Here is an 11,403-nt window from a genome sequence, read left to right as displayed (position 1 = left end):
GCTGGTACGAGTGGATTAGTGGAGGAGTGCTGTGACCTCAGTGTCACTGCTGGACTGCAAGTAATCCACCAACCTGAAATATCCAGCCTACAGTATCTGACCTGGGGGCAGTGTCCTGTGAGCACTGATGAAGGACTAGAGGATGTCCAACACAACTGAAGAGCTTTCCTCACTGCTTGGCCTACCGTTCCTTCTCCAGCTCCCTACAAATTAGACTGTATATTTGTATTAGTTAGACTTTATATTTACATTTAGACTTTATATTTACATTTAGACTTTATTATTTACATTTAGACTTTATTATTTACATTCAAGACATTTAGCAGACACTCTTCTCCAGAGCTACTAACAAAAATGTGCCCTAATGTGCCATAATCCATTGTGTTGCTTGGTTTGAAGATTCGCACACAGCTTCTCTGAGGGATACAGCAATGAGCTGTATTAATGATGTGTCTGTTCTCTAGAATAGTGCTATAATGTAGGGGCCCAGAAAAAAGGGCCCAGATTTGGACACAGCTATGATCTGAGAAATAAAAATCTAGAGCAAAACATTAGGAACAGTATCCGAAATTAAATGAATTGATCTTTTCTGTGATTGTTTTTTCATAACAGCCCAGACAACCAATAAAACGGAGAGGGAGATCACATGAGATTCAATTAATTTATCTTTATTTTTCTATCATAACAGCCCTTAGAAACAGATCAACAATAAAACCTTATATACAAATCATAGCTAGGTGGACAGGCAGTGTAATAGGCACATGCAAGCCAAGAGACAACCATACACGTTCCGTACGGGATTGATACACATATATAAATTTCAGTAAAGCTAATATAAAGCAACGAGAAATCAAATGTACATCCAGTAACAAACAAAACAACAAGAAAACAGATCGTTGTGGCCCAGGCACATATCGGAGAGAAATGCAGGAAATCGTTTTTAGTGCTGAAGAAATCACCTCACCAAAAAAAAAAAAAAAAAAAAAAAATAGATATAAAAATTCATAAGTTAAGTAGATGATTGTCATCTCTAGCGATAGGTTTAGCTTCGGTACTTTGGCTACTTTCAGGGTTAGTCATAACAGGTTCTCTTGCACTGGCTTTTAAAACATAAGGTGTTTTTAAACTGTTTACAGTTATTTTAACTCGAAATACGATTGGCTGTCGCTGCCATGTAAAAACCTTTTATCTCCATTTTTGCCATTTTTCATGACCTAAATTTAGCACATTGTGTCAAATATAAAAATTTTTTTTCATACTGACTTCCATATCTTGTAAAGTTGTCTTCTCTGAGAAATTAGTTTTCTTGCGACAGTGATGATGTGCTTGTTCCATATTTACTGGGACACCGTAAGTGGAATTTCACAAATTTCCATTCTAGTTTTTCAAACTCATCTGAATATATGGATCAATGTTTGGATCATTAATTCATTACTGATAAAATACAACAAACTTAAAACAAACAAACAAAGAAAAACATCTCTAAAATTGACAGATCTATGCTTTTCCCGACTGATTTCAAATCATAACACTAAATCCCCCAATTGTGCTTTATATATCTAGAAGATATTACTGAATTTCACAGTTCAAAAAAGTGACACACTACTGTTAACAGAATGGACAGAAAAGACCCTTTATCCTCCCCAAACCTTGGGTTATCCAGGCCTGCTCTCTGAGCTAGGTCTCATCTATAGTAAACTACTGCAGCTTTTGGTGAATTTACAGAGAAAGAAAAGATGTAAGCATAAATATTTGAATTCTTTTCCCCCAAAATGCATTTCTAAATGTCTTTCACGTCACAAATGATGAAAACACATTTGTCTTTAATTCCCTTCGTCCCTCATATCAACAAAACCAAACTGAAACTCTTCGGTCTTTCAAAGCGCTTTGGTCTTTGATGGGTGATTGTCTTCAGTGCAACGCTCCACTGTAGAAAACGGAGGCTTGTCACAGATGAAGAAAAAGAGAGGAGGAAATGAATGTTTTTCTTGGAGTGAGTTGAAACAAACATATTTCCAGTAAGTTTGCAGCTCCCTGCTGATTGGTCCTGCAGTTCTTGGCTTGGCCATGTGATTACTGTTGACCACCTGTGTGTAATGAATAGCGAGAAGCAACCAAGTCGAAGTCAAATAGGGCGGATTCTGCCCTCTAGAGGTAGTCCAGCTCTAGTGCGTGACTCAGTGCCTCCAGGTCCGCCCTGCATGTTACCCTCCAGAAAGGCATGTTTTTCTGCAAGAAATTAGAGGTGATGATGTTTAAATAACAGCTCAGACAATAATAAAAACCTGTCAATTACTGTAAATTAATATTCAGTGTGTGTTAAATCAAAATCCTGAAATGCCCATCATCTATTTTCCCTCCACATGATATGGCAAGACAGATTTCCACAAAAAAAAAACCTTAAAACAACTCCCTAAACAGTCAAAGTATTTCAAATATTTTCCAGAGTGCTTTAAACTCCTCCACGTTTATAACCAGTGAGGTATTGGTAAATCAGTCTTGCTCAAGCTTACCTTCTTTGCCACAGTCTCCTCCTCCACTCCATCTCCAATGACCACGTACACCGCTCGCCTTCCGAACCTCTGAGCCACTCGCTCAAAGCAACTCTCCTTACCTGCCATAGTCAGACATAGAATAAAGCTCAGGTCAGCATTTGAGCCCAAATCAATCAAAACTGTAAACTGGCCTTTTGTATAAGAACAGTAAGAAGCCACACACCGGTTTTGGTGGCACTGTAAATGTTCTCGATGGGGAAGGCTCCTCCAAGACCATAGAGCAGAACTTTGGACAGAGCTGGGATGAGCTGGGTGGTGGTGACCATCACATTCACACAGTTTGGTCTGAGGAGGACAAGCGAGACAACAGTATTAGAGTAGAGTTCAACTATTAGATTCTACTATAACACATTTTAGCAGTAGATGAGGGGTGATAACTGAGAAACAGGGGTGTGAAAGTGACCCAATGCCCTATATTCTTTTCCCAAACTGGTTTTAAATTGATAAAATATAATAATTATAATTTGGACAAATTTTAATTTACGTATGAATGTCACTAATTGGACAGGTTACCTAGTTTTACCTTTAAACTAATGGTAGTAAGTAAAAAATAGCTATCTTAAAAAAAGTAAGTATAAACTTAAACACTTCAAAAATAATGGTGCTACAAAAGGTTCTTTGGTTCTTTGATGCCATAGAAGAACCAGTTTTGGTTCCCTAAAGAACCATGTTTGTAATGGAGATGTGTAAGTGTGAAGAACCTTCACTTGATACCAATTTAAAGGTTCTTCCCACATTTCTATTACAAACATGGTTCTATAGAGAACCAAAAATGATTGTTCGATGACATCCCTAAAAAAACCTTCTGAATCCTCTGACCTTGGTTGCTAAGAGCATATGGTACTTTTCAGGATCTTGACAATACTGTTCTGTGTTTACTCTGAGTACGTCTCACCTGGAGTTAATGAGAGCTAGAGCCTTCAGAGCATGTGTGAGCCACAGGTCTGTCAGAACCTCCATTTCCCTCCTCAACTGAAGCCACTCTTCCCGTTTTGGACTGCCCAACAAACCTGCCAATCAAAACACAGTCAGTTTTAGAGAGTCTATCTACTGGTGCACTTAGATGCTCATGTAAACCTCTGAATTTCCAAGCTATGGGTGATGAAAGGAGGTTTAACTCAAATGGCACTTAAATTAAATTACAATGCTGGTAGATGTCAGTCAATAGACTCTAGTAGACGGCTCTGTTTCAGTGATCTGTCTCAGTAGATTACTGGTTACTGACTGGTTACTGGTGGCCGCAGATACTTGTCCCTAAAATAGTATGTAATAGAGTTGATAAGGAGCATCTGAATGAACCACAGAAATTGACTAAATTATTAAAATGCAAAATGCTAACAATTAACTGTTGATGTTTCCACCTGCCATTCATTTATTTCTTGTTACGATTTTTATGAACTGTTGTGTTCCGTTTTCCGCAGTTCACTCACCTCCTACATTGTTTTTAAAGGTGTTGTAGATCTCTTTTACTCGTCTGTAGCGGAAAGCTAGTTTCCTCATCCAGTCAACACCACCATGAACCCCTGAGCCTAGGCACAGAGCACCTCCACCTGCTGGACTCTGGAAGCCGTCGGTTCCGAAGTTATACGTGCTGCGGAAACAGACAAGTTCAAGATCAGTGTCAGCACAAGTCTACATTCTAGCAACCCTCCAACACCTGAATCTTAACGAATAGTTATCATCAAACAGCAGTGGTTTTTCAACTACTTGATTTCAGAATTTAATGTTGATAGAAAGTGCTGTTTAAAGGCTGTTTAAATGGTACTTAAGCAGAGCTACAAAACCTTCCTCAGAGAAACTCTGAGAACAAGCTCCAACGGCAAAATACCATATTTACTTATGAAGAGTTTCAGCAAATTTGCTTTGAGGCCTTGGTGCATCTTGGTGCATTTAATACACTAATTAAAGGCCCTTGATGCAGAAAGGCTTATAACACACTACATATATTACTCAGTAACTACAGGGACTTCTGTACAAACTGGTGGGGCTATTCTCTGATGATCAATGTTTGTAATAATGTTTTCAGCATGCTGGCAGTTCATAGGCTTCTTAAAGGGTTAAACCTCATTGCTGGTAATAGCAACAGGGACCAGCTTGTGCAACTGGAGCATTCTGTGCTAACACACTTGCTATCAACTGTGTAAAAGAAGCTGCATGGTGCCTTTATTGTTGGATGTACTGTGATAGTGTGTACACAGGTTCAGAACACTAGCGTGTGCGTACGTGTGTGTGGGTGTATGTCTCTGTTGCAGGAACACTGGCGCTTTTGTTTCGCTGCTGCTCCGCTTGGGGTTTTTGTTCGTTTTGGATTGTTTGGTCGTTTGGCTGTTTGCTCGTGTTTGTTCTTAACTGTCTTTGCTTGTAACCTTCCGGGACACTTTTTGCCGAGTTCAGCTGGAGTTGAGTAAGACTTTTTTCGGCAAGGCTGGGGCTTTTTTCACCATGGAGTCTGGCTAAGCTGAGGGTTGGAAGTTGTGGCTGTGCCGTGAGCTGTTGAGCCCAACTGGGCAGTGAATCGGGACTTTTTGTATCACAATTGGGGGAATTTGTTTCGCACCAGCTGGGAATTGTGTGTGTTTGTATTCTTCTTATTATTATTATTCTTATTATTAATCGTATTATTAATAATTCAGATAGATAAACACTTATTATTGATTTGATTAATCAGATTACCAATAAAAGATCACTGAAGTGTGAAGTCTATTCCTATTAATGGTCTATAATATACTTTACCTGTCAAAATATTTTATCCCTGTCACACAAAAAAACATGTATCTCCATCTTTTGTTTTTAGATTTTTGACATAATGTGAACCTGCCAGTTTAAAATTGTATCAGTATACATTGTATCACAATTTCATGATGAACGGACCAATAGAAATGCTCCAAAATGACTTCTTTAATAAAAGAATAACATATTTGTCACTGTTTGTAACTTCCACTAAAAGCTAAGAAGTTTTTTTTTTTTTACCTTTTTTGTAAAGTTGCCTATTTTGGAGATACCATATTTCTGCACCACGGTGACGATATATAACAAATTAAACAGGCAAAACAGCCACGTTATGTGTGTTCAGGGTTAATACAGACCCTAAACATCAGCAAAGTAAGATCGCTTTCAAAGTGAAAAACAATAGGTATTAATTCCTAATATGGTAAAGGTATGCAGTGGGAAAAAAGAGAAGGCTATTTTATGAGGCCTATAGTTCACTTTAGTGGAAACCCTTATACACTCCACAGCGGTCTCCCATACACTCCCCGGGAGACTATACCAGCATTATGAGGGGAACTCCTACCATACCTCAAGTCCTGTCCGTTGTCATCTGAGGCCACATCATCGATATGAACTTGGTCACATTCCTGTGAAATTAAAGGAAAGCAGATATTTTGGAGAGGTAGATGTGTTTCAGCCAGGAAGACTGATGTACTGTGTACGGGCAGGTTTACCCTCTACTGAGCCTCAGGGAACGATAGAGTAGAGGGGTGAAATATATATATATATATATAAAAAAAAAGACAACAGAAAGGCGGAAATAAGCCAGGTCTCAAGACATTTAGGCGCCTCTGGTACTTTAGAAAAAAAAAAGGAAAACTTCCTGAAGAACTTTTGATGGATTTGTACTATCCTGGGTATCGTAAAATGATGAAACTTTGATCTACTCAAGTATTTCACACCAAAATGACCCACAAAAAACAACTTTTACGTAAAAACCTTCAATGTAAAAACTGTTTAGTTTATGCTAATAGAGACTGGATGGACTAAGAAGTTGAATCCTCAAGGTCAAGTCTACATGTACTTTCACTTGAATCATGATTTCTTAAATTACGATTCTGGTGTCCTGAAATCTGATGGCAGCACTTCTTCAAAAACTGACAGTCTTAATAACCAAAGCAGATTAGCCGTACTTCTGATCAGCTTTCCGCTCAGCACTGCCAGCACGCAGTAATTGCTGTGCGGTATTCCAGGAGAAAATTTGGTGTTAGTTGAAGTGACTCTTTAGAATAGTGACATCATACTGAAAACGTGCACATAGACAATATCCCGAACGTTCAGCATCACGAGAGCCCCTCACTTCATGTTTAGACAGTGTGCATTACAGTACTGCAGTATTTAGCAAACAACAGAGCCGTCTCTCTGCTTTTCAAACTAGACTTCCTTTCTGGTTTTCCCATCTTCTTCCCTCTTCATCCTTCTCTCTTTCCCTCTCTCTCTCTCTCAGCCACACAAGACCCTCTCTTGCTCTCTCTCTCTCTGCAGCTGCTCTCGTATTACTGTTGGGTCCGAGGGCCCGACGCTACCTCATAATGCGCTCATATCTCAGTAGACCGACTCACACACTCCTCAAACTCGCAGCACAAGACCATGTTTGCTGAGCTCACCGGACAGGCAGTCACAACAATAATCCCAGATGTGGAACTGAAGAATTGTGTTTCTTTTATGCATTACATTTTTCTGGTCCACTGGTTTTTAGAGGCTTCCTAATTTATGTTTTTCCAATACTGTATTCTGGAATCTTGAAAGGCTGTGTGTGGTTTGTTATTGCTCAGTTCAGTCCGGATTTATTGTTTTGGCCTCTTTTAAAACTCTGATTATTTACTTAACTCTTCATTGCCAATATCTGTCCCTATGCTTTTAATATGTTACATATTAGTTTTAGAGGAGTTACTGAATAAATGGCAGTCAGTAGTAGGCATTGAAATAATTGAAATCATGTTAGTTACTGAAACATTCATTCTAGGTACTGAATGGTTATTGGTATTTACAAAATCATTTATAGTAGTTACTGAATCTTGGTTACTGAAACATTCATAGTAGTTGCTGGATCAATTTTAATTGTTACTGAATATTTAGTAGTTACTGAATCGTAGGTAAATAATTTATACTGGTTACTAAATAATTGGTATGTACTGAATCTTAGGTCTTGATACATTTATAGCAGTTACTGGATACTACATACTGAATAGTTTGTAGTTACTGAATCTTATGTACTGAAAAAATCATAGTAGTTAATAAGTAATTGATAATTCATAGTAGATACTGAATAATTAGTAGAATTACTGAACCTCAGGTACTGACAAATGCATATGAGTTACTACATAATTATCAGTCAGTAGCAGGTATTGAAAAAATCATGTTAGGTACTGAAATTCTAGTTGTTACTGAATTCAAGGTACTGAATGGTTATTGGTATTTACAGAATAATTAATAGTAATTATTGAATCTTGGGTACTGAATCATTCATAGTAGTTGTTGGATAAGTTTTAATTGTTACTGAATATTTAGTAGTTACAGAATCTTAGGTACTAAATGTTTCATACTAGTTACTGAATAATTGGTAGCAGTTGAATCTTAGGTACTGAGAAATTTATAGTGGTTACTGGGTATTTACAGTAGATACTGAATAATTTGTAGTTACTGAATCCTATGTACTGAAAAAAAACATGGTAGTAATTAATTAACGGATAATTCATAGTAGATACTGAATAATTGGTAGTTACTGAATCTCAGGTACTGACAAATGCATATTAGTTACTGAAAAATTAGTAGTCATTAAAACATAATATTTAACTAAAAAAGTATAGGTCTTAAAATAGCTTAATTGGCAAAATAGTTGAAAGATAATTTATTACTAATATAATCTCTAGTAATAGTTCTAATCCTGATTTATGAATGGAGTGGAATACTGTCTAAACCAGGAGTTCATTACTTCAACAGTACAGAATGCACTTTTCAGACCGAGAGAGAGAGAGAGAGAGAGAGAGAGAGAGAGAGAGAGAGAGAGAGAGAGCTTAGCCATCAATCACAAGGCCAGCCTCTGAACTTTTCAAAACTCTTACCCTACTATAATCTAGCTGTTATTTCGCCCACGGCAACTCTCCATTCCCAGGCTGCCAAGGGTGAATAGAGATTAGATAAATCAGCCAGGGAGGCTGAACAGTGAAAAATGCCTGTGACTATATGTGAGGGCGATTACAGGGACAAACCAGAAAAAAAGGAAGAAAGAGGAGGGCGGGGTGTCATTAAAACCTGTTGAAGAAATAATTGTGTGCTCTCCACCCCCCAACCCCCCCCCCCCCCCCCACACACACACACACACATACACCCCACCCCCCAACTCCACATTGAACTGCTGTTCCTCCCCAGGACAAATTTTCCTTTCAGAGATGGCCACACACCCGTAATTAACACCTCAAAGTTTTGCCCCTCTCCAAAGCAGAATTTAATCCCCTTCTTTGTCAGAGCACGGCAGAAGAATGCTTCAGATAGAGGAATAAAAAAAGAGTCCCTTACAAGGCTCTGATTTTATTTTGATCAATGTATAGACTGTTTCAATTCAATATAAATCTACATAAATAAATAAATACTTCATTATGTATATACTTCATCACAACATTTACACAGCAGCTATGGGTAAGATACCAGTATACCCAACCCCCAGAAACCCATGATTATATAACATCGTTGCTGTCATATCAATATAAGTATCAATATATATCAATCCTTATAAGTAAATTCTCCTTTTTACACCATTTAAAAAGACAGACTGTCTTTTTTATAGTTTGCAAATTTGTGACAAATTGATGAAAAGAATCAGAATCAGAAAATAAAGCTTAGTAGATTAACATACACTACTGTTCAAAAGTTTGGGATTACGCATATTAATCATATCACACATATTTATAACTTATTTACTTTATGTTCAATAATAAATAATGCAGTTTTATAAACTAAACAGCCAATGGTACTTTTAAATGTTTCACATACAAATATGTTGTGCAGAATAAGTCATTAAGACGTTAAACACTCTTAAACATAAATGTGCTACAAAAGGTTATTTGTATAATAATCCATTTAAGAACCACTTTTGGTTCCATTAAAACCATGTCTGTAATACAGCTGTCTGACTTTGAAGAACCTTAACATCAAGAGATGGTTTAAAAATGTCTTAAAAAGTCTTAAAATTCTTGTTAAATAATGCAAGCTCAATTCTGTTAAAGTGAACCTGGAAGGGAACTGTCTGAAAATGACCTCACGGTGCTGTTTGTGTTCAGACTGTAAGTGAACTTTAAAGAGGACTGAGATGTTTTGCTGCTCCTCTTTAGCACTGGTGAGAAGGTCTCAGTTCGGTTCATAACAGGCATCTGTTAGCTGGTGTGGTGAAGCCAGGGACCTGATGCTCGGCTGGCCAAAAATGCCACATTGGCAGCAGTTGGAAAGCAGGCGGTGGCTGCCTTTGCATGTAAGAAAAGACTAATATATGTTAAGTCTTTACCCTTCTAGTGCCGCGGGCATTGCTAGTGCTAGCAATACCAAAGTACCAAAATGAGAGAAAAAGGGTCTAGTCATTAGTCAGTCTTCAGTGTAAAAACACTTTATCACCTTATCATCATTTGACGATACCCAGGATAGTACACATCTTTCAAAGATTTGATCACTTTTGAAATTGCCATGGTAACGTAATTCTTGAGGCTGTACGTCTTTGATCCTTTACATCTCCAACCATCCTTCTGAATACATCTCTGTAGATTCTTGGTTCCTTAGAAATAATTTTTTTAAATATTTAAATATTTAAATATTTTGATCTATATATATATATATATATATATATATATATATATATGCAGTCTGACTATTTTATTTTCCTGAAAAATCCTGTTTTTAAAATTCTGAAGAGTGATTCAGTGATGAACCTGCGTACAGTGGAGTTCACGAAGGCTGAGAACATTCCTCTGTCTCTGTCTATAAAGTTCCTGTTTGCGGTGATATGAGGTTGTGTTACGACAGTATGACAGGAGTTTTGCTCACCTCCAGGTCATTGAAGAAGAGTCGTGAATCTGCCAAGTTAAAGATCATCTCTTCCATCCACAGCCCCAGAGACACAGCTTTGGCAGAGTCCTAAAACATGACAAAGGCAGCATATTAGATTCTAACAGTACAGCTTCAGCTGTCCTGAATAATTTATCTGTGAAGAGAAGCGACAGTTCATTACTGTGCTCTCTCGGTGTGTAGACTTTTTTTTTTGACTGTGTTCCCATCAATCACTCAGAGGTACCAATTTGTGAGTCGCTACAGTCTCTCACTCTCTCTCCCGTTCCCTCACATACATACATAAACACATGCATACCCCCACCTGCCCCACCCCAACACGTACAGCTGCTAACATAAATTTCACAGCATGGGTCAGACTGCATGCTGACACTAGCTGAGTAATTATGAAGCTTGGTACCAGGCCAGGGCAGGTAGCTAGCTGGCGCTTTACGTTTGGCAGTTAATCAAGCTGCAGGTGTCAGCCAGAGGTAAGTGTCAGATTAGTTTGAAGAAAAAGAGACAGGATCCATCCCTTCCTGTCCACCCACTCAAGGTTTGAGTGAGGGAGGGAGTGTGTGTATATGTGTGTGTGAGGAGTTCAAGCTGGGTTTGGTTGGGGGGGTGGTGTGGAAGAGTTAGCTCTTCCTTTAATTAGAATAATTACCTGCAATCTACTGCCAGAACTGGCCGACTTTATAACAGGGAGCTATTGACTGTTTAATAAAAGATGCCCTGCTTTATAATTACAACTGGGAAACATTTCACAGAGGACTTTAACGAAGCAGGTAAAAAAAAAAAAAAAAAAGATAAAATGGCTCGGCTGAGCTTAATGTAAGGTTAACAACCGCGGTACGCCGTGTTTTTCAGCTTGAGGTGCAGAAAAGAAAGGAAAGGGTCTGGCCTCCGGCAAACATTCACACGATAAAAGACTGTACGTGCTGCTTGATGATGAATGAGATGCCAGAAGGGCTCTAATGAGAGAGTAAAAATTCTGCCGTGCTCTACGGTTCACCTCAGCTTTAAAAACACATTAAAAATAAGC

The 11,403-nt window shown here is 38.1% G+C and overlaps 1 protein-coding gene across 2 annotated transcripts in view; it reads right to left on the bottom strand.

The window, feature by feature from the left end:
- Positions 1 to 647: 647 nt before the first annotated feature.
- The window catches only part of eya2 (EYA transcriptional coactivator and phosphatase 2), a 37,714-nt gene continuing 26,958 nt past the window's right edge, over positions 648 to 11,403 (bottom strand). For both annotated transcript variants that reach the window (XM_072683160.1, XM_072683161.1), the window contains exons 10-16: positions 10,359 to 10,448; positions 5,853 to 5,911; positions 3,986 to 4,146; positions 3,451 to 3,565; positions 2,719 to 2,840; positions 2,514 to 2,614; positions 648 to 2,229 (exon numbers count right to left, since the gene is read on the bottom strand). In XM_072683160.1, coding sequence (XP_072539261.1) covers positions 2,149 to 2,229; positions 2,514 to 2,614; positions 2,719 to 2,840; positions 3,451 to 3,565; positions 3,986 to 4,146; positions 5,853 to 5,911; positions 10,359 to 10,448 — 729 coding nt within the window. In that variant the 3' untranslated portion in view covers positions 648 to 2,148. The remainder of the gene's footprint in view (positions 2,230 to 2,513; positions 2,615 to 2,718; positions 2,841 to 3,450; positions 3,566 to 3,985; positions 4,147 to 5,852; positions 5,912 to 10,358; positions 10,449 to 11,403) is intronic.

Source organism: Salminus brasiliensis, chromosome 7 (genome assembly GCF_030463535.1).
Source record: "Salminus brasiliensis chromosome 7, fSalBra1.hap2, whole genome shotgun sequence".
Classification (NCBI taxonomy): Eukaryota; Metazoa; Chordata; class Actinopteri; order Characiformes; family Bryconidae; genus Salminus; species Salminus brasiliensis.
Note: the sequence above shows the minus strand (reverse complement) of the source record. Positions and strands in the feature narration are given on the sequence as shown.